Source organism: Cnephaeus nilssonii (assembly GCF_951640355.1).
Source record: "Cnephaeus nilssonii genome assembly, chromosome: 19".
NCBI classification, from domain to species: domain Eukaryota; kingdom Metazoa; phylum Chordata; class Mammalia; order Chiroptera; family Vespertilionidae; genus Cnephaeus; species Cnephaeus nilssonii.
The window spans coordinates 34,757,553-34,784,891 of NC_137090.1; the positions used below are offsets into that span (position 1 = coordinate 34,757,553).

Consider the following 27,339-nt stretch of genomic DNA (forward strand, 5'->3'; position numbering starts at 1 on the left):
AGGTTTCTCTACAAATATTTTAGATGTCATACTTTCAGAAAAACAAGATTTAATGTGTACTTATTTGGATTTTACAGTATCTATGCTCTAACTGAAAATTTAACAGAGTAGTCAGGTGAAATTAAGTCTAGTATTGCAAATTTGTTCATTCAACAATGAGCACCCACTGTGTGCATAGCACTATGCTAGGATTTAAAAAGTCGAGCATTGATGTCTTTATCAAGCATTACCTTAGTGTGAGGTAAAAATACATTAAATTAGCGTCAATGCATTAGTTTACTTGTGGTAATGTATGTAATCCTGTGCCAGTTGGCTTCCCTGCGCCATATAATGAGCTTCTGCATTCCTCTCATTCACTCACACAAACATCTGCACATCAACTGTGCCAGACATTGTGCTAGTCACTGGGATATCATGATTTGGTGCACGCCAAAAATGCAAATTAATCATTACCTATGCAAAAGAATTAGAAAGATACGTTTCTTTTCTAAAATGAGGCCCTACGCAAAATATAAAGTGTTTCTATTGGTTGTATCATACCATATACCAGTTACTGCCTTCCTAGACTGGAAGCTAGCTTTGAAAGTTTCATATTATAGTCTATATAGCCTAGATCATTTTTGGTCTCAGAAATCTATTTTTTGGAGCACCTGACCCCATATAAACCATTCTGTACTTAAAAGGATTTGTAAACTAAACTTCAACATAAAGACCCAAAACTGAAGGCAGTTTATAATATAATGTACTTCATGCACTGTTCGGGCAATGTGAAATGAATAATACCCAAGTAATTCATGATTGGTTCAAACATTTTTAAAAGTGCTAACCCTATCTCCAAACTCATGTAATTTTAACTTGACTTATACAAGTTGCACATAAAGCAAAGGGCAGAATTTGGCCACACAACCTTCTATGGAATATTCTAAGTGATTGGTCCTTCCACTCCAAGTAGAAGCTAAGAATTCCAAAGAACCCCCTAATAGGATACTGGCTCTCAGGAGAAATGTCCCTGCTGGATCCCATTAGTCAGGAATCTATTTAGCTGCAATAGCAGTGTGAACCTACTATGACCCCTTGAGGAAAGGCAGAGAGCTGAGTGTGGCTGTCCACTCAGTGAACCCAATACTGGCTTAAAGCTATGCACTGAATAAAGTGCTCTGCACATCCTGCTTGTCATCTGGAATGAAAATAAACACTTTTCATGAGAATTAACCTATCTGCGGAAAAGGATGACAAGGGCTCAAAGAATCCCAAGAAAAAGTATGAAGCATTGACTTAGAAGGAAGAAAATGCCTTTAGTAGTGTCCTCAGAAATCTCAGGATTTGAACTGTCAGAATGAGTCATACAATGGTCATGTTCTATAAATGAAAAAGCAATCCCACTGTGTATAATTCACATGGTACATGATTACTTTCTGGGGGTGAAAGGGAACAGTCTATTGCCATTTGATAGGATGGTTTCAGAAGGAAAAAAAACCATTGGATAAATCAGGGTAGGTAGTGTGCAACACTTCTCTCCTGTCCATCAGTTTTCCACAGGTTGACTTGCATTGCCTGAGAGAAAGGAGGCAAGATACCTACCTATCCCTCTGATACACTCAGGCATGGCAGCTACCACCTAAAATGTCCAATTCAGAAGTTAACACACAAAGCCCTCCAGTTTTGTACCCTGAACATGGTAAATGGAACTAGGGATGTAGTAGTTCAGTCTAAAAATGATCACAGGTAACAGAACACTTATATAAACTAGACTGTGTCTGACATCTGTAAAAAAAAAAAATGTATAGATGGCAACTGGAAAGGAAAAAAATAAAAAAGGATTGTTCCCATCTGTCAGCAAAACTGTTGAGCTATACTCAGCTGAAGTCCTCATCAGGATTCTGTTGATCCAGCAGACGAACATGTGTGAATGGGAAGTGACCTCGTTTGCCATTACACTCCCCTTCCCACTGACCACTGACATTAATCTTCGTAACCTTTACCAGCTCACCGACCTGCAAGAGGAGATAAGGAGAGCAATTTATTTCCAGTTATGAATGAAAGCTGAAACTCTAATCTCTGATTAGGCATACCCTGCCCACGATTGCTCTAGGGCTGACATTACAGAAATGGCTATTTGCTGCCTCCCAAGCCCCAGCCATCAGACTGATTACTTGTGGTTAATGCAGGCAGAAAGAAGTGATTTTAGCAGTGCAGAAAGACACACAAAATACAGAAAATAGAAAGGATCCTAGAAAACGATACTTTTTGGAAATATCAAGTGTCTTTTGATGAGCAAGCCCAACTAGAGTAACCTACTATTCCTTTTCTTTGTACCATCTTTAGCTTCCAGCCTGCCCCACAAGCTCAGGCCTAGGAAAAGAAATCCATGTCCTCCCCTAACTTCCCACCCCGGCATATAGCAGCAGCACAATCTTCCAACCCACTCTCATACACATATTCTGGCCTATTACTACTTATAGAGCAGAGGGCAATCATAGGAAGCATACTTCACTTGGTCGCAGAAAATGAAGTGTTCCCACCACTTTCCTATCAAGGCAAGGCTTTCCCCATTTGGGCAGATATCGGCCAAAATTCCAAATTCCATCAGCTCCCTGCAAAGCCCCTACCTCTTCACCAACCTCACCCTTACCCCACCATATACTGACAGACTTTGTTGCTTCCTCAATGCCACTTGGTACCTGTTCATTAATAAGGGAACATTAATAAGAGGACATCTTGTTTTTGCTTCTGTTATAAAAAGCTTTCTGTTGCAACATCAGATATAAAATTTTGACAATCTAGGATATACTAGTACCTCTATCCTGCTATGAAACTAAGACAAGGTCAAAAAAAGAAAAAAACCATCAAATGAAAAAGAAAAAAAAAAAAAAAGAACACAAGGTCAGTCTAACAAATAGATTCATCCTGTGGCAAAATAATAAACATTTTGTTTAATATTTGGAGATAAGGCCCCAAATGTCACTGGACTAAAGAACTTATAACTATCTTTTGCCCTGGCCAGTGTGGCTCAGTTGGTTGACCTTCATCCCGTGCACCAAAAGGTTGCTGGTTTGATTCCCAGTGAGGGCACATGCCGATTACAGGCTCAATCCTCAGTACAGGGTGTGCAGGAGGCAACCGATGGATGTTCCACTCTTACATGGATGTTTCTCTTTCTCTAAAAATCAATTTAAAAAAAAGAGATTATAACTATCTTTTATCAATATCTGAGTTCTGAGCATACAAGTGATTTCTAAGTATAACTGTTCATTTGGTTTTACTAAGTTAATAACTACTATTTATTGAATGTTCATAAAGTATTGTGGAGGGTGTTTTATATTAATTATTTTCTAATCATTGTAATAACCCTATAAGACAGGAACTGTTTTCATATTACAAGTGAAAAAAACTGAGATTTAGAAAAATTACACGATATACACCTTAGGTCAGAGGTCACCAACCGGTGGTCCGCGGACCACTGGTGGTCCATGAGGTCTGAAAGGTTGGCGACCGCTGCCTTAGGTCATACAGCCAGTGGCAGGGCTGGGATTTAAGCCCAGAAGTATCTGGCTCTAAAGCCAATTTATTCTCTTTTTACCATACCAGGAACTTTCTAATTATGCTGCCAGGGCCCTAGGGGTTCTCTAAGAATGTCTGTAGGCCAACTACTGGCAAAGCCAACTCAGGTCTAGGTCCAGGCCTTCTCTAGAACCAGCTTGATCTCGCTCACAGAGGAAACAGCTGCCCTACTGGCCTGTCTGTAATTTCCTAAAGAACTATCTTGAAACCGCAGAGGCCTAAAGCTGTTGCGGGAAAAGTAAAAAGAAACCAGGAATATTAGAGACTATATTTGGGGTAAGACAAAAAGGTGAGAAAAAGCAGCAGCTCAGTTTGCTGATATTGTAAAGATTAAGGCTAATGGTTAAGGGGAGGAAAGGGAACATACTGCATGCCCATCCTTGCAAGCAGATCTGATCCCTATAGGCTGCCAGCACCAGGGTTCCGTTTATTCCCAGCAATCTTCCAATTCAACATTCCTGACATCTGATCAGGCCAACTGTGACAGGTAAAGATTTTCTTACAGTCTTTGGGAAGAGGAAGGCTAGACATCAAGGGATAATTTCCTTGCTAGTAAAATTAGTTTGAAAGATTTCTTCCTTTATCCCCAATTCTAATTCTCAGACTTTCTCTCACTTGTTAGCTTATTTTAAAAACTCTTGCAGTGTTGCAAGAAGGTAGGCACACACAAAAAAGAAAAATAAGCTAGGCACACAGCATCAGTTCCCTAACATTTGACTATACCTTAGTGAATTTTCCTTGTGCTTGACCTGTCAGCAACCCTTGACTCCCCACCCTTTATACACACACCACGTTACTAAAATTAATGCCCGTGCTGCTAGCCCCTTGCTACGTTAAAGTCAATTATATCATGTGCAGCACTTCTTTCCTCCATTTTAAATATTTATTTGTATTACCTGTCAAAACACTCATGTCATACCAAGTGCTATTTTTGTAGCTGAACCCAGAATACAAGTCCGCCACGTAAGAAAAATACTTGAGCCCTGGCTGGTGTGACTGTTAGTTGGTCGTGGTTCTGTACACCTAATGGTGGCTGGTTCGATTCCCGGTCAGAGCACATATCCGGCTTTTTGGTTGATCCCGTGTGTGTGTGTGTGTGTGTGTGTGTGTGTGTGTGTGCGCGCGTGCAGGAGGCAGCCTATGTTTCTCTCTCACATCTAAGTTTTTCTCTCTCCCTCTCCCTTCCTCGCTCTATAAAAATCAATAAAAATATTTAAAAAGAAATATATTTGAGGGGATGTGTATGCTCATGTCAGAAATCTAAATGGCCATTCATGTTAGCTTTCCTTCCATATGGAGTCAATGTGGCCAATTTCTTTTAAGTTAGTTTGATGACATGCCAGCTAATATCCCTATCTTGTGTCATATCTGAATCCATCATTTTATTGATATTAAAGAACATACACAAGGGATATGAAGGAACATTCTGGAGTGCTGGAAAGGTTCTATACTTTCATCTAGGTGATTATCAGTAGGTGCATATACATATAAACTGTGAACTGAATGCTTATGATTAGTACATTTTACCAAATGATTTCAAATCTAAATAAAAAGGTGTCAAGAAAAGGATGTCTGTTATATTTCATCCAGCTTTTCTAGGTGTTTTGTAGAAGATGGTTCTTCAGAGTACATCCTTAAGCCCACCATTCTACTTGATTCCAAAATCTAGGCTTTAATACCCCTCTTCTCTGTGTTATACTGTATTTATTTATTAAATTCTAAGCAAGATTAGCAGTATTTGATTTTTAAAAACGTTTTTATTGATCTTTAGAAAGAGAAAGGGAGAAAGATAGGGAGATAAAAACATCAATGAGAGAGAAACATCGATAGGCTGCCTCCTGCACACCCCCCACTAGGCATTGAGCCTGCAACCCAGGCATGTGTCCTGACCAGAATGGAACCAGTAACCTCTTGGTTTCTGGGTTGATGCTCAACCACTAAGCCACACCAACCAGGCATACAGTCTTTATTTTTAGAAATTCAAAGTCCCATCTCAAATCACATCCCACAGAGCTCTAATTAAAGGCAGGTTGAAATGTGGACCAATCCAGTCCCTTGCTGTCAGTACCAAAGAACTACACCAGCTTCTTCACAAGTAAGGCAACAAAACCTGCTGATTTCAAGTTTTAAGCAGTCAACTGAGCTAATTAAGCTATCTATTGTGGCCTTGAAGTACAAATACTTTGAGAAAGACCTTAATAAAATTAAATAACCCTTTGTACCATATGGGGTCTTCCTCCTCAAACATTCAAAGCACATGAGGACTCCTGGAGTAAAAAAAAAAAAAAAAAAAAACCTCTAAAGGCAATATGACTATCCACATGAGGCCCTAGTGCTTCAACAGTTTGGAAGAAAGGGTGGTTGACACCCTAGGGCAGTGATGGGCAACCTTTTGAGCTCGGTGTGTCAAACTTCGCCAAAAAACTGAGCATGACTCGGGTAGTGTGTCACTTTGAGGAAAAAACATTATTTTGCAAATGTTTCATCCTCAGCAGCAGCAAATGTTTCATCCTCAGCATGCGGCCGCCTGTCATCAGAAATGGCTACGCATGTGTCATAGGTTCGCCATCACTGCCCTAGGGGATTAGGTGGGCATAGTCTAGGAGAGGACAGAGCAGTCTAAGAAAAAGGTGCTGAACTATTTTGGCTTCTGTAACTTGTTTCTTGAGCCCATTTCTTCTGCAACTCACTTCTACCTCTGTGACTTTCTAAATAAACTTTCTCTTATAATTTGGAAAAAAACAACAACAGAAAATGTTGCTATACTAAAAGCAGTTCTTTCTTCAAGTCAGAAACATGACATGTTTCTGAATGCCTGCTCCTCTTCCTGTTAGGCAACAATTCACTAAAGCCAAATTCCCAAAGGCCAGACTAGAGAGGATGAGGGGGATGCAGAAGAGTTTGAAGATTGATATACTATATCAAAGACAAAGAAAGCAAAACTGAACACTTGCCCCAGATACGTTACAATCCCAAGATACAGACCTAGCTGGTTTGGCTAAGTGGATAGAGTGTCAGTCTGCAAATTGAAGGATTCTGGGTTCAATTCTGGTCAAGGGCACATGCCTGGGTTGCAGACTTGATCCCCAGTAGGGAGCATGCAGGAGGCAGCCTATCAATGGTTCTCTCTCACATTGATGTTTCTCTCTCTCTCTTCCTCTTTGAAATAAGAAAGAGGGACAGTAGACACTTGTCTTAATGAACAATACAGAAATCTAGACTTACAATACCAGAAAAAGACAAACTAGACACAGCAAGGACATGCCACTCATGTTCTTATAACTCCCATCTCATTTTTTCTGTTAACAAAGGGGAAATTGGGGTCTTCACTCTTATTTTCCATGTTTCACAGAGTTCTATGCAGGGAAATGTAGAGTTCAAGTAATCACTGTCAGATATTATCAGGGACCCAAAGCACTTTACAACTTCCCTATCTGTGCCCTGAAGAACAAGCCCAAAATGAAAAATAAGAATAAAATGAAAAAAAGACTAAGCCTAAGAACACCAGAGAAACTAGCTCCTTGGTTACGTCTATCAAAGGCAAAATGCAAGGCTGAATCAGAGAATGGGAGTTATATAATTAGTACATTTAAAGATATTGTGATGGTTTTGAACAGTCTACAGAGGCATAAAGTAAATTTTAGCACCTGCAATTTACAAGATAAGATTCGTTACTACGCCAGCTTCTAAGGAGCCATGAAACAAAAATCTAAGATCAAAATCTTAGCTCAAATCTAAGATAAAAAAATGAAAGCTGCCTCTACACAACTCTGCTGTTATTTCCAGAATTTCTTCTTCAAAACATGCAGCATATCTGCATTGTTTAAAATGTCTTAATCAGGATAAATTGGATGGAAAAGATAGAATCTGTCTGATTCAGTTACATTCCCCAGGATATGAGTACCTGACTGACTCACAAATTTATAATATGCGAGGAATACCCATACTTTGGTTAACTAGAATGAACCTCTTCGTTCCAGACTCTTCATCTCTACTAGAGAAATCTGGTGGGTGGAAAAGAGGAAGTATCTAAAAACTTATATTCCAGTGGGGGACTCTGGTCACAGCAAATATACCATGCAGGGAATATCCATCTGTAAGACAAAGGCAGGTGGTTCTTCAGCACTGTTTTTTAATTTACTGTTTTAAAATACAGAAACCCTTTCTTAAAAACAAAAACAAAAAAAAATCAGTCTGTCCTAGCCAGTTTGGCTCAGTGGATAGAACATCAGCCTGTGCGCCGAAGGGTCCTGGACTGCATTCCAGTCAGGGGCATGTACCTCGGTTGCAGGCTCCTTCCTGGCCTGGGCCTTGGTTGGGCAGGTATGGGAGGCAACCAATCGATGTGTTTCTCTCACATCAATATTTCTCTCTATCTTTCCCTCTCTCTCCTACTCTCTCTAAGAATCAATGGAAAGCCCTGGCTGGTTTGGCTCAGTGGATAGAGCATCCGCCTGGGGACTGAGGGGTCCCGGGTTCGATTCCAGTTGAGGGCACATGCCCAGGTTGTGGGCTCGACCCCCAGTGGGGGGCGTGCAGGAGAGGAGGCAGCCAATCAATGATTCTCTCTCATCATTGATGTTTCTATCTCCCTCTCCCTTCCTCTCTGAAATTAAAAAAAAAAAAAAAAAAAATCAATGGAAAAATATCCTTGGGTGAGAATTAAAAAAATAATAATCTTAGAGAGACCCTAATATGTAACGAAGATAAAAAGTTACTTTGGTTAAGCAAGACAGGGAACCCACAGCCTTGCATCCTCAGCTTTCCTCTCTCCCCAGGCACCTCCTGGGAACTCTTAGGATAGTGAGAAGCCTTAGTCTGAAGACTGCTAGTCTAATATATTATCTCTAGGGTCCTGCCCAATTCTAAAATACGATGATTCTATTGTATGTTAACTACAATTTTTTATTTATTTATTTTTTATTTATTTTATTTTTTTACAATTTTTTTTTTTTTTTTTTAAAGGAAAGAAGCCCAGTTTGGCTTAGTAGATGGAGCGTCGGCCTGCGGACTGAGGGATTCCGGTCAAGGGCATGTGCCTTTGTTGCGGGCACGTCCCCAGTAGGGGGTGTGCAGAAGGCAGCTGATCGATATTTCTCTCTCATCGATGTTTCTGATTCTCTATCCCTCTCCCTTTCTCTGTGTAAAAACTCAATAAAATATATTAAAAAAAAAAAAAAGGAAAGGAAAAAAAGAACTCAAAGAACCCTTCCAGAAAAATACATACATACATACATACATACATAAAATGTAATGATTCTGATGAATCAATTTTAAGGTAAGTGTATACTGAATGTCAGCTATAATTGAAAAATAATTAAAAAACATTCAAGTTAAGTATAAACTCCACTAAAATGCACCTAGCTGGTCTACAGATCTAGACTTACAGTGGGTCATATATACCAATAAATGGTGTTTGTTGTTGTCATTTTTTAAAATATACTTTTAGATTTCAGAGAGGAAGGTAGAGAGACAGAAACATTAATGATGAAAGAATCATTGATCAGCTGCCTCCTGCATGCCCCACACTGGGGATTGAGCCCACAAGCCAGACATGTGCCCATCACAGTATCTTTAAGTGACTTAGCGAACCATGACCTCCTGGTTCATAGGTGGACGCTCAACCACTGAGCCACACTGGACAGGCTGTTGTCTTTTTTTTTTAACCAGAATTCTAAGGTCAGAAAGCCAGAGTCTCCTAATCTTATCTTTCAGCCTCATCTTAATAAGGATGAGGCACAGCTCCTATGAAAAACCAGAAATGGGAAAGGAGAACAGTGCCTCCCTGCACAGATAGTACAACTGAGGGTATGCTTTCAGTGAACCCACATAAAACCTGCTTTGAGGAGGGCAGCAGCACTATTAGAAAACAAAAAGAGCTCTAGACAGTTTGGCTCAGTGGATAGAGCATCGGCCTGTGGACTGAAGGGTCCTGGGTTCAATTCCGGTCAAGGGCACATGCCCGGGTTGCAGGCTTAATCCCCAGTTGGGGGCGTGCAGGAGGGAGTGATTCCCTCTCATTGATGTTTCTCTCTCTCTCTCTCTCCTTCTCCCTTCCTCCTGAAATTAATAAGTAATGTATTAAAAAGAAAAAGAATTACAGACTGAATTTGGGTATGGTAGAAAAAGCACCAAGGGCTGATCATATCTCCACTTCCACGTCATTTGAACAATCCATTCAATCTATCTAAACACCAGCATATCTAAGGTCCTTTCCAACTATTGAGTTCTACGATGGTAAACTAACACCATGTTTTTTGTTGTTTTTTGTGTGTGTGTGTGTTTTTAATATATTTTATTGATCTTTTACAGAGAGGAAGGGAGAGGGATAGAGAGTCAGAAACATCGATGAGAGAGAAACATCAATCAGCTGCCTCCTGCACCCCCCCCCCCCCACTGGGGATGTGCCCACAACCAAGGTACATGCCCTTGACCGGAATCGAACCCGGAACCTTTCAGTCCGCAGGCCGACACTCTATCCACTGAGCCTAAGCGATTTCAGCCTAACACCATGTTTTTAATCACATAAGATGTTTTAAAGCTATACCTTGGGGTATTTGTTCTAACTCAAAAGAGGCCATCTTCAGCAATCAACATATGTGGCTCAAAACCAATATCCCATCAAAAAAGAAAACATACTAAAATCATAAACTAGTTTTCTACTTAAATCTCTATTTCACGCCAAAACCAGTTTGGCTCAGTGGATAGAGCGTCGGCCTGCGGACTGAAAGGTCCCAGGTTCGATTCCGGTCAAGGGCATGTACCTTGGTTGCGGGCACATCCCCAGTAGGGGGTGTGCAGGAGGCAGCTAATCAATGTTTCTCTCTCATCGATGTTTCTAACTCTCTATCCCTCTCCCTTCCTCTCTGTAAAATATCAATAAAATAAAAAGAAAGAAAAAACTTCTTTAAAAAAATCTCTATTTTACTAGATCAGTGATGGCGAACCTGACACGCGGCCGCTGAGGCGGCCGCATGCCGAGGATGAAACATTTGCTGCTCCTGAGGATGAAACATTTGCGACTAGAGTCTTGGAGTTAGTTTTTTCCTCAAAGTGACACACTACCCGAGTTATGCTCAGTTTTTTGGCGAAGTTTGACACACCAAGCTCAAAAGGTTGCCCATCACTGCACTAGATTGTGTTTCACAGCAGGGCAAGCAGCTCAACCATTTTTGAGCACTAAGGCCTCTAATCCAGGCAGGCATCATTAAAAACAATTCTCTTTCAGAAAGCAAATGCAGCGCTGGCTGGCACCAGTGTCCCATGCACCAAAAGGTAGGTGGTTCCATTCCCAGTCAGGGCACATGCCCAGGTTGCGGGTTTGGTCCCCGGTTGGGTTGCATAGGGAAGGCAGCTGATCAATGTTTCTCTCTCACATCAATTTTTCTCTCTCCCTCTCCCATCATCTCTCTCTAAAAATCAATAAAATCATATTTTTAAAGAAAGAACATGAAAATGGAAGGAAGGAAAATTAATGTGATATATATTCTCTCCTGGTGTTAGCTGACTTATCCCATGAGTGCTATTTCCATACTCCAGTCCAGTGCTAACAAAGTCTACAATGACTGTCAAGTGTCACATCTGTTGCCCAGTCAGTGTGGCTCGGTGGCCGAGTGTTGACCTATGAACCAGGAGGTCATGGCTTGATTCCCATCAGGGCACATGCCCGGGTTGCAGGCTGGATCCCCAGTAGAAGGTATGCAGGAGGCAGTCGATCAATGATTCTCCCTCATCATTGATGTTTCTCTTTCTCTCCCCATCTCCCTTCCTCTCTGAAATCATTAAATATATATATTTTTAAAAAGAGCCACACCTGTCATGTGCACAGCACCATGTTGGATGTTGCCATCATCTGAACTGAAATAAAAACATGAGGCTAGAAACTTGTTTTCTTCATTCTCCGAACTCTAAGTGGGAAAAAGTGGTGTGGCCTAGACAACATATATTTCATTTTTCTTCAAAGCAGGGACACAATACTTTTAAGTCATAACATGATCTCCAAGAATATACACTTCAAAAACACACATTTTCCAGTCAAACCTGTAAGACTCAAAATACACTATCCAAAATGTAAAAGAAAAATTTCAAATCCAGTAATATCAGAGACTGGTACAAATAAATTCTGGCTTATTCTGTGGGTTAACACTCCCCCATTTAGACACAGGGCAGCTCTTACTCTTTAGTGTATGAACATGACCAAAGAAAACAAAATTTAGAGAAGATGTCAGTTTATAAGAATACACATTTGCTCCTTCTCAGCTAATATGTGTGCTTATGAAAGCTACTTCCTTATACTCAAGTTATAATATCAGGAGGCTCTGAAAGATGGGATAGCATGCTACTCCTGTACAAGCTTTTATACTGAACCACTAGCTCTGCATAACTCAGAAAGGGGGAGAGGTAAAGGGGGAGGTAGGGAGAAAGGGAAAGGGAGAGAGGAAAGAGACAAAGCTGTGAATGCTAAAGAGAGGAATAAACACAATGGTTGGCCAAAGAGGGGCTACCAAGGATAACTATTTACCAGTAAAAGGTAATAATTTATTCCTCAAGAGGAACTAGCTTTTTGCCTGCAAAATGCATTATACAACAAAGACCAAGTAAACCTGCTGCTCCTTGGAATTAATATTTGAGTATATCTCTTCACATCTGTACTACACTTTACTTTTCCTCCTGAATTATTACTTGAACACAATCAATCAACAGTAAGAATCCCCATACCCCAAAAGTAAAAACATGAAGTTTCTGTGGAAAAATTCCATGTAAGTGCTCTGACAGGAACCACTTATTATTACTCAAATCTTTGTGAGCCCACCTTATTTCAGACAATGATAAAAAGAAAGAAAGGAACAGGTTAGAATGTAGATGAGAAAAAACAATTTAGGTTAATTCCTGTGAATTCAGGTGGTGTTATTAATCAAAGTATGTTTAGTAGACCAATCAGAACATTCAGTTATACAGTTTTAAGCTTATTCATTCCAAAATAGGTTTTCTATAAAAAAGAGAAAACCCAATTAAATGCCCAAATCAGTACTTAATGGTTCAACATCTACAACATCACAATGTTGGAGCTTGTATTCAGCATTCCTACAAACTCTAAGAGGTCTACAAGGGAGATCCTGTAGCAGATCTCTTCTTTCTATATTTTGCACATTATGTACCTCCAAAGCCAAGGCTGTCTTGTCGTAGGCATTAGGGACTCGCTTCTGGATTACCCTGGCATAAATGGGCCCATTCTGGAGGTTAGGGAGCGGAGTGTTGACGCTGGGTTGGGCATAGGGCCCAGGCTCCGGCCCACCCAGTGGCTGTGGGTGGGAACCCTCCTGGTTACCTCCAATCATAGCCGATACTGAGGCGGGGCCAGGTCTATACTTCTCCACGTAAGGGACTGGAATCATCCCCCTCTTGCCTTCCATGTCCTCTGCATTCCACCACTGCTCTTCAGGCTTATCCCGGATTTTCAGGATGTCTCCTTTCTTAAAGGGAAGATCTTCTTCATCATTCCCATTAAAGTCAAAGAGGGCTCGCACATACTCTATCTCCTCCTGCCTGAGATTCACTCCACTACCCTGCCTGGATCTGGAAACTGGTTCTATCAACGTTGTAGTGTCCAAATAGTGTATTTTGTAGAATTCCAGTAAAGCAGGCAATGAATCAAACTCTTGATCTCCTATTCGGAGCCTGGAGGGGCTCACCCCTGGAAAAAAATAGAGCAGGGTATTATTTAAAGATGTATTACACTGGTGATAAAAACACAGATTTTAAACATTTCCCACACACATTTAGTAAATATTTTACCAGAAAAAAAATAGTCTAAAAAATAACCCCTTCTCCTCATAGCAAACAAACCATATTTTGTAGCTGAAACATTCCCTGGGAAAAGAGTCCCACCACCACCTGCAGCAGAGAAGGAACAGATCATGGTAGACCAAGCCACTCGGGACAGGCTCTCATACTGGATTGAAGACAGCAACATGGAGACCTGCTGTTCATTCTCCCAAAATGTTCTATTATTATCCCATTTACACAGTAGCACAGTGTTCAAGGTTTTGTTGCAATTTTTTCTTCAACCTCAGGGAATGTAGCAAGCTCTCCTTTCTCATAGGTCCCAGCAGCTATTCCAGGAAGAGGTGGGGAGAACTTGGTATTTATCTACACTAAACTCATACATTTGTTCTCTTCACATCTAAAATGTACAATTTGAAAGAGAAACAGTTTTAAGACTGATTGCTGCCCTAACAGGTTTGGCTCATTGGCTCAGTGGACAGAGCATCGGCCTGCGGACTGAAGGGTACCAGGTTTGATTCCGGTCAAGGGCGTGTACCTTGGTTTCGGGCACATCCCCAGTAGGTGTGCAGGAGGCAGCTGATTGATGTTTCTCTCTCATCGATGTTTCTAACTCTCTCTCCCTCTCCCTTCCATTCTGTAAAAAATCAATAAAATAAAATAATAAAAAGACTGATTGCTGAGTTGGCCGGGTAAGTCAGTTGGTTAGTGTTGTCTGCAGGACTGATTCCAGGTCAGGACAACAGAGAAGAATCAACCAATGAGCCCTAGCCACTTTGGCTCAGTGGATAGAGCATAGGCCCTCGGACTGAAGGGTCCTGGGTTCCATTCAAGTCAAGGGAACGTACCTTGGTTGCAGGCTTGATCCGAGGCCCTGGTCGTGACATTTGAGGGAGGCAACCAATCGATGTCTTTCTCACTTGGATGTTTCTTCCTGTTTCTCCCCCTCCCTTCCACTCTCTCTAAAAATCAATGGAAAAAATATCCTCAGGTGAGGATTAATGAAAGTAAACAAATGAATAAATAAAAATCCCTTTTAAAAAATCAACCAATGCATACATGGATGGGTGGAACAATGAACCATTGTTTCTCTCTTCTTTCCTCTCTAAAATCAATTTTTTAAAAAACTGATTGCTGATATCAATGTCATTTATGATAGCCAAAAGAAAAGCTTTATTTGGAAAAAAGAAAAAAGGAGTCTAAACAAAAACGAAGAAACTGCTTAAAAATCAATACCTAAGGGGCCTTCCCTTAAATATAACATGGAAACTGGATTGTTCCCTTAGAAGAAACAGGTCATAAAAAAGGTAAACAAGGATGCTTGGGGGGGGGGGGGGGGGGAGATGTTAAAATCCTCAACCTCTGATGACACACTGAGGATCCAAGACAAAGGACATATTAGAAATGCTTAAAATTTGCAATATGCAAAGGTGTGTGTGACCTTAGACACAGGGCCTACTTTAGAATGTATTCCCTATCAAGTTCTAGAATTGAAGAATAAACATATATCAGTTCAAATAAGAAACAGTTTTGTGTGTTTTAATACTCACCCGAGGATATGTTTTCACTGAGCTTAGAGAGAGGGAGGGAGAAACATTGATGGACTGCCTTCCACATGCACTCGGACTGGGAATCCAATCCACAATCTAGGTATGTACCCTGACCAGGAATCCAACCCACAACCCTTCGGTGCATAGGACAATGTTCCAATCACTGAGCTACACCAGCCAGGGTGAAACAGTTTTCTTTTTCTTATTTTAAAATATATTTTTATTGACTTCGAGAGGGAGGAAGAGGGAGAGAAAGAGAAACATCAATGATGAGAGAGAATCAGCTGCCTTCTGCACACCCCACATTGGGGATTGAGTCCACAACCTTGGCATGTACAGTGACCAGGAATCGAACCGTGACCTGCTGGTTCATAGGCCCACGCTCAACCACTGAGCAACACTGGCTGGGCTTCTTTTTTTTTTTTAAGATTTTTAGACAGAATGGAAGGGAGGGAGAGAGGGAAACATCCATCAGAGAGGCATATCGATTGGTTGCCTACCACTCTCGCCCAGGCCTAGGATCGAACCTGCAACCAAGATACATGTCCATGACAGGGAATGGAACCCATGACCCTTTGGTCCGAGGGCTGATGCTCTAACCACTGAAGAAAACCAGCTAGGGCAGAGAAACAGTTTTCTAATGAGGAATACAAACTTTTAACTTACACTCTGTTGAGCACCAAAATATCAAATCATCTTTATTAGATTTAAACATTTAAAAAACGTATTGATTCCAGAAAAAGAAAGGAAAAGAGAAACATCAATTTGTTGTTCCACTTATTTTTAAGTTTTCTTAGTGCAGTTCGGTGCATGTTTTTTTTAATTGTGGTGAGATACACATAACCATTTTAACCATTTTTAAAGTTACCATTTTAACCATTAAAAAAAATGTTTATTGATATTTTTTTTTTTTAGAGAGGGAGAGGGAGAAACATCAATGTGAGAAACATCCATCTGTTGCCTTCCATATGCATCCTGACCTGGAATCAAACCCACAACCTGGGCATGTGCCCTAACCGGGAATTGAAACAGCAATCTTTTGGTGCATGGATTAGCCACACTGACCAGGATCCCATTTTTCTTCTTTCTTTTTTTAAGAGAGACAGACATGATTTGTTGTTCCACTTAGTTATGCAACCATTGGTTGCTTATTGTATGTACCCCAGATCAAACCTGCAACCTTGACTTATCAGGACACTCTAACCAACTGAGCTTACCCAGCCAGGGCCCTTTACTGGATTTTTTGCTTTTGGTTTCCTGATAATAGCTCCATAGACAATTGTTTTTTGATTTTTATAATTTCCCATATTTTTCAAGAACATGACTTTTTAAAATTGATCTTACAGAGAGGGAGGGAAGAAGAGAGGGAGGGAAAGAAAGAGGGAGGAAAGAAGAAAGATCGGTTGCCTCCCACATGCACCCCAACTAGGGATCAAACCCACAACCTGGGCACGTGCCCTGATCAGGAATCGAACCGCCAACCTTGATGTACAGGACAAAGCTCCAACCAACAGAGTCACACCAGCCAGGGCAAAAACATGACTTTTAATGGATATAAAGCATTCCCAACGTTTCACTAGTGCAAATGATGCTGTTATTAGCATTTTTGTTCTTATTAATGACTATTTTATTACTTCCTTAGGAAACAACTTAAAACGCAAATTACTTCCTTAGGATAAACAACTTAAAATGCAACTGCGGGATCAAATGGTAAGAACATTAGTTTGCCCAGCTGGCTTGGCTCAGGTGCCTGAGCGTTGACCTGTGAACCAGGAAGTTGCAGTTCAATTCCCAGTCAGGGCACATGTCCAGGTTTCAGGCTCAATCCCCAGTGAGGGGTGTGCAAGAGGTGGCGGATCAATGACTCTCTATCATCCTTGATTTTTCTATCTCCCTCTCCCTTCCTCTCTTAAGATCAATAAAAAAAAATATTTTAAAAAATTAAGGTTTATGTTGCCAAATTGCCCTCCAAAAATTTGCATGATTTTACACTCCCACAGGTGGTTTATGAGTTCCCATTTTCCGATGTCCTTATCAAAACAGCATTTTAAAAATCACTGCCAATTTAATAAGAGAAATATTATCTTTTGAAATATCGTTAGTTGTTTGCTTTTCACATTTTTTGACTATTTGTACTTCTTTCATGAAAGTTACTTAAGTCCTTTTTAAGGAAAATTGGACAATCTACCCTCTCCACTTGTATTAACAATGACCCACCCATCCAAAAGCCATAGTGATTAATGCTGTGAAATAGGAACACTGTGTTAGTCCAGATGTCTAAATTAATTCACCACTCTAAAAATGAGACCCAATTGTTTTGTTCAATGTTAGAAAATATTTCTTCCAGAATGACCAGAAAAACTACACTTAACATTCTCTACTGGAGAGAGGTGAAAAGATAACCTTTGGAAGTTAGCCAAAAGTCCTCAATACAGAATGAATACTGATGAGTGCTTCCTCTTTTCATCCAAATGAATAATAAGACCAATACATAATTTAAAGGAAAGTTGTACATTTCTTACATTACAAAAGTTCACCTGCAGAATTCATGGCTGCAGGCTAACACAAGTTAATAGCCCACACTCAGTAATGCTGGCTGTCTAACTAAGAGGATGAAATACACGCCCAGACCCAGGACTGTCCATCTATGATAAACACAGGCACTAGCAGAATCTGGAATACCACAGTAATCACAATAGTTCCAAGTGCAGTACTGGAGACATGATTTTGGTTATGAACATACCAGAGCATGTTGGTAGTGCTGCATTCTGGAGTTTCTCATCACTGAAGTAGATCACCAGTGAGAAATCACTGTCATTCAAATTGGGCAGGCAAGGAGATGCATGACTACCTTGCCTATCACCACTAGGCTAATTCAGTGATTCTTCAGGCCAGATGAACTACGTAAGGACAAGGTCAGTTATGAGCTCCAAGGAGACCTACTTTGCACTTCTGGACAAAGAAAGCCTCCAGGGCAGAGTGTAGGGAGAACCCTCACAACAGCGAAGGGCCCATGGTCTAGAAAATGGTCCTAATAACATCTGGGGAGAAAAGCTCCCTTGATAAGAGTAGAGCAACAGCCAAATGGTTTTCACTAGTTGTCTTTTTGGGACAGTAGTTGGCAAACAGTAAGTGTTAGATTTTTTTTTTTTTAAATCCTCACCTGAGGATATGCTTTTATTGATTTTAAGGGGGGGGGGGGGGGGGACACGATCCACTGTGTCCCCACCCCCTGTATACCCAGACTGGGGATCACCCTGAAACCCAGGCACGTGCCTTGACCAAGAATCAAACCTGCAACCTTTTGGTGTATGGGACAACGATCCAACCAACTGAGCCACTAGGCCAGAACAGTAAGTGTTAGAGATATTATTCTTAATGAACATAACTTTAAAGTGAGGGAAAGAAGTTAAATGAAAATCTGTTCCCAGCTTTAAGAAGCTCACAGCATAGCTGGGGATACATAACAGTGTAAGTGTGGTTGGTGAGCAAGAAGCAAAGCAGCACGTCTTAGGAAGATATGCTTTTTCACCTCTGTGGCTTTCACTTTCAACTGGAGATGTGTTCTTACAAAAGTAAAATTTTGCCCCTAGCTGGTGTTCTCAGTGGTTAAAGCGTCAGCCCATGGACTGAAGGGTCCCAGGTTCAATTCTGGTGAAGGACACATACCTTGGTTGCAGGCTTCATCCCCAACCCAGTTGGAGCATGTGTGAGAGGCAACCAATCGATGTCACATCGATGTTTCGTTGTTTCTATCCCTCCCTTCCACTGTCTGAAAAATTAATAGAAAAATATCCTCAGGTGAGGAATAACAACAAATCATGTTCTCAAATACAACAAAATCACAATGAAAAAGTAGCTCTGGCCCTAACCGGTTTGGCTCAGTGGATAGAGCATCGACCTGCGGACTGAAAGGTCCCAGGTTCGATTCTGGTCAAGGGCATGTACCTTGGTTGCGGGCACATCCCCAGTAGGAGCTGTGCAGGAGGCGGCTGATCGATGTTTCTACCTCTCTATCCTCTCCCTTCCTCTCTGTAAAAAATCAATTAAATATATTAAAAAAGAAAGAAAGAAAAAGCAGTTCTGGCCACTACTAAACATTTGCAAGGTATCCTTTTAACTCTTAAGAAGGAAGGCAACTACTCCCTGTCATCCATTATTATGACTCCAACTAGAGACCTGGTGCACCAATCAGTGCATGGGTGGGGGCTGGCGGGAGGTTGGCCAGCCCCCCCGCCGTTCCCCCCCCCCCCCCCGCTTCGAACTCTGGGTCAAACTCCCAGTTGAAAGGACAATTTGCATGTTAGACTTTTATTAGATAGGATATTGCACTAGCCCAGTGAAATTTGTGTGTGTATGTTGATTTTTTTTTTCTGGGGGGACAGGAAGCAGGGTTTAGAAGAACAAATAAGACCACTAAGCCAAATCCCTTATAAAGATCAGTGTGAGAATTATTAAAAGAAAAACTGGAAGCACATCTTCCATAAAGGTATAAAGTTGGTTCAATTAATTTCTTGTTCAAATGCTTCATGGTGTAAACTGGGTCCAATATTTGTGTTGTTGTTGTTTTCAGCTTGACAATCCCAATGGTCACAGAAATGCAAGTTAAGCACCAAGGGAAATCTTTCACATTACCTATAAATTATTTATCTATTCTAATTCCACAGAGAAATTCCTGTTTTTGTGTACTTCTGGAGCAGTTAGATATATGTGAAATCAAGCTTTGTTGGTCCAAACTCCAGAAGAAGGGAAGGGAGGGGAACAGAATATACATAAGTCATAGATAAGCTCAAACCTCACCACAACTATGTGTCCAGCTCCTTTTCTTTTTTTTTTTTTTTTTGGGGGGGGGGGTAAGGAAAAGTTTATTGATCAAGAAGATGGGAGAACTAATTCTCAGATCCATCTTAAGAGAGTCTGGAAATCAAGCATCATTTTCTTCTCAAGGGAAGGGAGGAGTGGGGAGGCAAGGGGTAGGCACTGCCTTAGACATAGGTAGGCAGGGAAAGGGATAGGTAGGCAGGGAAAGGGATGAAGAGCTCAAACTCTCTAAATTCTAGTTCCGGGTCAACCCCATCTGCGTCCTGACAAAGGGACTGCTCAGCCTCAAGCAGAATTCCTTCATGTAATTGGCATGTCTATAGCTGCAGCACTTAGCAAGGACATGAGAAGGAGCACCTCACCGTTACTTCCCCCTCTATGTTGATCCCTCAATCCTGAGGGGTATAGGGTAACTGGGTTCAGGTTCAAGAGGGCAGATTCACTTGTAGTTTGGAATCTAGTTTGCCTGCCCATTGTGACCCTTTTCTCTGGCTCTTACAATCTCACACATATCTACCTCTTCCACGATCGATCGCTGAGCCTTAGAGGGGCATTTTGGATGTTCAATTTTACAAGTAGAGAACACTGCAACGGCAGAAGCAGCAGGCCAGGGTACCTGTACCCTAAGTAATGACAAGGCAGTCTGAATCTGTAAGGCTGCCAGTCAGGAAGACTAGATGAAATGACGGGCTCAGAGCTTCATTTTTGCTAGAATGAAGACAGGCAGTGACACTCTAACAGATTCCCAGGTCCTGAATCCAAAGGTTCCTGATGATGTCATTAGATGCTCAAGCAAGCTCTATGTGTGGCTTACACAGCATCAGTCATCAAAACAGCCCAAGCATGAGCTGTTGTGCTCTAAGTTTACATTGTGTGGTCTAACTGGAAAGACTGCTGGGAACCATGTACTAGTAAGCAAAGTGATATTCTGTTTTATCAGCCTCCAAAGTCAATCTTCATTTGTTAGATTTCTGGTGACATCCAGAGTCTCTGCATGTCTCTCTCAGACATGACATTGCTGTCAAAGCCTCATCAAGTATTTCCAATTGTGTCCCTTCTTACAAATTGAGCCTTGGCTCACAGAGAAACAGCAAACAAATGGGTAGAGTCCAGCATCCTGGCCCTATGGAGGCCCCCAAAATGCAGATGGCTTTGTCCCAAGTGAGAGAAAGCCCTTGACTGAACCTGAACCCAGTTGCCCTATATTCCTCAAGACTGGGGGAATCAATAGAAAAGGGGGAGCAACAGTGAAATGCTCCCTCTCTGGTGGCCTTCAAGCTAACCACTCCTGCTATATCCAGCTCCTTTTCCCTTGTTATCTTCTTCCAACCACAAACAGCCAAAGGCAGGAAATAGAAAGGTGGGAAAGGAAAAGAGATAAAGTCAGTCTAGAGAACAGAACCAAGGACAGGGCTCTCATTGCTAAGACTTGGAAAACCTCACTGACTTGTTCTACATCAAACTTATGCTGGATTCTGAACATACAGTTTAAACTAACACATTCAGAAATCAAAATCAACACATTATTGTTCTGGTTTCTATACATGCTCAACTTACTACTTTAAAGCATTTTTAGCCCCCGGGTTACATCAGTTTTTATGATACCACTTCCTGAAAGTTTTATGAAGAACACCCAAGAGCTGGCATGGGGACTACCACAACCTTTTTGATCTGACAGCACCTCCGTTTTCCTTTCCTCTTTCCTAATTCCCACTCCCTCTTACTTCTCCTTAGCTTATGGTATTTACAGAAGTTGCTTAAACACCCCCAACTACCTGTCCAACACAAAGGGCTAAAAAGACCACTGACTTCCATTTGTGAAGGTATCTTTAAGAGGTATCAAGATGTATGGTCTTCTAAGCAAACAGTTTCTATAAATGGATATCAGCATGGTGCTTTGCAGGTTCAGAATGATTGGGTTTGATGAATTCTGTCTGTCATTTATTAGCTGTATGAGCTGTTTATTAACATTTCATGGGGCCAAATACCTACCTAATAAAGTTCCTAAAAGTAGCCAGTATATTATGGGTGCTCAACAAAAGAAAATCCATGCCCTGACCAGGAAACCCAATACACCAAGGTTACAGATTCCATCTCTGATCAGGGCACATACAAGAAGCAACCAATGAATGCATAAATAAGTTGAACAACAAATCGATGTTTCTCTCTCTAAAATCAATTTAAAAAAAAAATTGGGTTTTTTTGCCCTAACCCGTTTGGCTCAGTGGATAGAGTGTCGGCCTGCGGACTGAAAGGTCCCAGGTTCGATTCCAGTCAAGGGCATGTACCTTGGTTGCAGGCACATCCTCAGTAGGAGGTGTGCAGGAGGCAGCTGATCAATGTTTCTCTCTCATCAATGTTTCTAACTCTCTATCCCGCTCCCTTCCTCTCTGTAAAAAAAAATCAATAAGCCCTAACCAGTTTGGCTCAGTGGATAGAGCGTCGGCCTGCGGACTGAAGGGTCCCAGGTTCGATTCCAGTCAAGGGCATGTACCTTGGTTGCGGGCACATCTCCAGTCGGGGGTGTGCAGGAGGCAGCTGATCGATGTTTCTAACTCTCTATTCCTCTCCCTTTCTCTCTGTAAAAAATCAATACAAAAAAATATATATTTTTTAAAGTTTATTTAAAAAAATCAATAAAATATGTGTGTGTGTGTATATATATATATATATATATATATATATATATAATTTTATTGATTTTTTTACAGAGAGAAAGGGAGAGGGATAGAGAGTTAGAAACACCGATGAGAGAGAAACATCGATCAGCTGCCTCCTGCACAAGCCCACTGGGGATGCGCCCGCAACCAAGGTACATGCCCTTGACCGGAATCGAACCTGGGACCTTTCAATCTGCAGGCCGATGCTCTATCCACTGAGCCAAACCGGTTTCGGCTATATATTTTTTTATATTGTTTTTTATAACAAGCCCTGGCCAGTGTGGCTTTTGGTTGTTTCCCATGCACCTCAAGGTCGCCAGTTCAATTCCTGGTCAGCGAAAATGCTCAGTTGCAGGTTCAATTCCCAGTTAAGGAGGCAACTGATCAATGTTTCCCTCTCACATTAATGTTTCTCTCTCTCCTTCTCTCTTCCCCTCCCTCTAATATATATATGGAAATTCAGCTTAATACGCCCCAACCTCTAAATTTCTTTAGAAATTTTCCATTTATCCCCAAATCCAGTCTGCTGTTTCCAAGATTCCACAGAATCTCAAGCTGTTTCTCAAAAAATTCTGTAGTCAAATAAGTTTGAATAAAACCCAGTATCCAATAACTGCCTCTCTTGGAGGGTCATAATTTCACAAGGGCATAGTAAAGGCTTACAGAAGTCCTGTAACAAACAACCCTACTTCCTTTTACCATGGAATCTTTCTTGGGGGGGGGGGGGGGGGGTGTAAAACCTGTAAGTAACTCACTGAAGAACTTTCCCAGAACCACTAAATGGAGGGATACTCTAATATTGAGGAGTAAAAAATGAGGACCAGGTTTGAGAACTGCAAAGATGAGATAAACAAATGAAACAGAGATACTGAACGTACAAAGAGGTGGCAGTGGGCAATCAGCAGTCCCACAGGATCTCCAGAAAAATGGCTTCAGCAGCACAATTACCACCCTAGCTTCTATCCCCCAATACCCAAAATTAGGCAAGTTTTTATGTTCCCTTCACCCACTACAGCAATAGGTGGGGAGCTCTCAGTTGAGCAGGTAATAGCAGGCGCCATTCTATTTCCACATACTGGATCCAAGGTACTTTCACAGCACTACATCCCCCTCCACTCCAGCACATACATCCTAAGACATGCTGTTTCAGCATTGCTCACCAAACCACCATGCATTCTGAGACCCTTTCAAAGCTAAGAAGGTTTCCATTTGTTTCATCTCCTCCCTCCCAACTTCATAGTTATGTTCATAAGATTAACATATCTAATACTTAATTTGTACTTACTATACTCCAACCCCATTTCTAAACATTTAATACACTAAAACTCATTTAATCCTCCCAATGACCCTATGATGTCCTCTTTCACACATGAAGAACCAAGGCAGAGAAAGTTAAAAAACATGCCCAAAGTTACGTTAAGTAGTAAGTGTCAGGTAAGATTCAAACCCAGGCTCTAGAGCTCAAGCTTGTAACAACTTTCCCAACTTACACTTACTCAGTTTTGTCAATTATCTACTTGTCAAGGTTAGTAATATCACATTGTTTCAAGAGAAAAAAAACTAGCGAATCAATGATTGCAAAGCCTTCCCAAGAAGTATACTTGACAGAGCATGACCCATAGATTTGACCAAGCCCTGCCCTATGGCACTGGAGCACAGCCAGGGCACTCCCAGGCTACAGCCACAACCAGAGTCTGCAGGAGTTGAGCACCCAAGTTAAAAATAGGTTCACTGGAAAGGTTGAGAACTCCTGGTCTATTTTATCCCTAAGCCTCTAAAAACTGTACCTACGCCATTCCATATACATTTTACCTATATCTTATGTCTATAAAATACACTGTATTATCCTAAGCAAAAAAGCTCATTTTCCATATTCAATTTGCCAAATAAGGAATTTAAAAACCTCTTCATCATTGACTTTAGATAGCAGATGAGTACTGTCTGAACACTAAAGCCAATTTTTCTTTTTGCCAATTTCTTCTTGTCATCCTTTCCTTTTGGTCTTTAAACAGAATCTGGGACCCCATGACAGAGCCAAAAGTGAGTCCTCTATGAGCACTGCTGGGATCTCAAGAGCAAACTGGCTTTGACAGAAAAGAAAACAGTTTAATAGTGTCAGCTCTCAAGTCAAAATTCCTAGGTTCAAATTCTGGCTCAGTATTTACAAGCTGTATGACCTTGGGCAAGTTATTGACTCTCTGATTCTCAGTTTCCTCACCCATAAAATGGAAATATTTTAATAAATGGAGATCATAGTCTATTCCTTACTAGATTGTTATAGATAGTAAATGAGATGAGGCATATATTAAGTACTCAGCAAAGTACCTGGCACAGAATAGACAGTCAATAAATGTTAGCTATTACTATTGTGTATGTCTTTCTAAAATTCAGGTTTCTTTTGAAACCTCTGTGTGGTTTCAAAATGAAAAGAGCTTGATGTGGTATAGTGAAAACAAAGATTAAGAATTCTTGCCCTACCCAGTTTTGCTCAGTGGATAGCGCATTGGCCTTCGGACTCAAGGGTCCAGGTTCGATTCCCATCAAGGGCATGTACCTTGGTTGCCGGCACATCCCCAGTAGGGGGTGTGCAGGAGGCAGCTGATTGATGTTTCTCTTTCATCCATGTTTCTAACTCTCTATCCCTCTCCCTTCCTCTCTGTAAAAAATCAATAAAATATATTTTTAAAAAAGAAAAGAAAAATAATTCTTTACAAGGGGAACTGAATCAATTACCCTACATGGAAAATATAGAGTATATATCAAAAATTATTACCACAATGTCCATGAATTTTCCACACCCCATCGACAAACTTTGGCAATCTTCACTTTCTCTTTTGTGCCAAGGGATCTGAACTCATGTATGTTATGAAAAGGTGGAACTCAATATCAAGGTAAGCGCAGAGATATAAAGTCATAATGCCAAGGTGTGGAGAAAGCTCAAACTAAGAAACCTGCCAGCTGCCATTTCCAAAATTTGCAACCAATAAAACACATACACAAACAAAACATTGAGAACTGAGTCTCAGTGACAGTTTACCATCATGTCACTGCATGAACAAAAAACCCTAGACACCATGCAGATGGCAAAAGTAGACTATATCTGGTATAGGGCAAATATATGTCACATTGATATTCCCATTTCATGTTATAATACTATTAAGCCAACCAGACTGATAAAGACCTAGGATAATTTATAGACTTAATGACCCCACACTCTTTTTGAAACTGCTGTGCATTAACAACAAAGAGACTGACTACCTTGTCTTCCCATTTCTGGCCAGAGTAAATAAATCTAAATTGGGACTATTCTAAAACGTTAAGTCTGCAAAGGCTGAATCAGGAGCTTCCTGATTCACTTGAGGCTGGCCTGTATCTAGTCTCAGCTGGTCAGAAGGAAAATGCTTCATTTTGGGAACAATGAGAAGGCACTAGGACTCTTGGTGCTGTCACACAGATAATGATCACCTCAAAATTACTATGTATCCCAGAAATCTCAAGTACTAAGTACATAAATCTCCTTCATGTTTCCCAACAACTCCAATGGCATGGGTAAGACAGTCATAGCTCAATGATTCTTGACAAGGAAGACCCAGTACAGATCACTTAAATTCTCAGAGAATCTGCCCAGCAGAGGTCTGTTCCCAACATCTAGACTCAGGCCACAGCCCCAACTCACTGAGTAAGAAGAGGCCCTGGACCACAAGACTGACAATGTTTAAGCCCAGGAAAAATGAAGTTCCTTTCATTCACTTTCAGAGAAGGGATTGTTTTCATTGGCTTATTTCTGGTTTGTTTCCTGAAAAGAAATGTTCCCTCCACTAAACACTTTGAAAACTAAGGCACCCCCCTCCCCCAAACTGTGGAGAAGAGTTTTCTGGGCACTCAGATCTCTTAGACACAGTCCGCCCGGCACCGACTTACTCTGAGCTGGCCACAAAGGGCTTTCCTTCTATCACCAAGGCACTGAGCTCACCTCCGCGGAGGAAGAGGACGGTAAAAAGTATTTTGGAAAAATGCCCAAGAAAGGAAAAAGCTGGCCGGTTTCCTGAAGGGTGTCTCCATCCCTCCCGGCCTGTTATGTGGTGACTTCCTACCAAAGGCCATCAGTGGAGTATGGCCAAACTCGGCTCTCCAACATTGCAGAAAATGTGTGAAGCCGAAAAAGCCACTTGTAGGATTATCGGCTTCACTCTCGACACTGCTGCCAAGTGATGCCCCCGCAGTGCCAACATCCCCCTCGGCGCTTTGTCCCCACGTTGCCCGGCCCAGCCCCGGTGCCTGGCCCGGCGCTAGCCCCACCCTGGAGCAAAGCAGTTCCCCTTCCCCGGGGCTGTCCTCCCCAGTCACACCCAGAGAGAGGCCTGGGTCAGCGGTTCCTCCTCCCCCACGCACGCCCGCGGGTCTGTGGGAACCAGCGCCGGCAGCACTCCGCCCCCTGCCACGGTCACTCCAGCCCTCTGCCCACGTGGGGGTCAGCTCGCGAGGAGCAGCCGGCCAGGCTGGGGAGTTCCGCGGCCCTCACCCCCGCCCGGGCCTCCCGTCCTGTCCGTCCCTCACCGGGCGGAGGCTGGGCGGGCGACGGTGGCACCGGTGGGCGCGGGCCGCTGCTGTTGATGATGTAGTGGGAGACGCGCGAGTTCTCGGAGACGCTGAGCACATAGTCCCCAGGGCTGGTGCTCGAGTCCCGCACCAGGAACACCCCGTGCCGCTGGCCCTGCAACATCGACACCGCATCCTGCCGGCTCAACCGCCCCCAGTACCAGCTACTCCTCTCCTCCGAGTCGAAGTTGCCCGCCATGGCCGCCTCGGTGCCTACACGCAGGGCCGCCGCCGCCGCGCGTGCCCCTCCAGCCCGTCGCCCGCCGCCCAGCGGACCGGCTCGGATCTCAGCCTAACAGCAGCGCCCGAAATGGCGGCGGAGGCCGCGGGCCTCCCGACCGGAAATGACGCGCTCCCTGCCCCGG

At 42.0% G+C, this 27,339-nt stretch overlaps 1 protein-coding gene across 2 annotated transcripts; it reads right to left on the minus strand.

The window, feature by feature from the left end:
* On the minus strand, positions 1–27,304 carry CRK (CRK proto-oncogene, adaptor protein). Of its 2 annotated transcripts, none has more exons than XM_079797714.1 (3): positions 26,933–27,304; positions 12,720–13,255; positions 1–1,994 (listed from the first exon to the last, which is right to left on the minus strand). In XM_079797714.1, the coding sequence occupies exons 1-3, from the start codon at positions 27,171–27,173 to the stop codon at positions 1,857–1,859; spliced, it is 915 nt and encodes a 304-aa protein (XP_079653840.1). In that variant the 5' UTR covers positions 27,174–27,304; the 3' UTR covers positions 1–1,856. The 2 variants fall into 2 exon arrangements, with proteins under 2 accessions (XP_079653840.1, XP_079653841.1); XM_079797715.1 differs by having other exon boundaries at positions 1,851–1,994; positions 12,890–13,255.
* Positions 27,305–27,339: the final 35 nt, after the last annotated feature.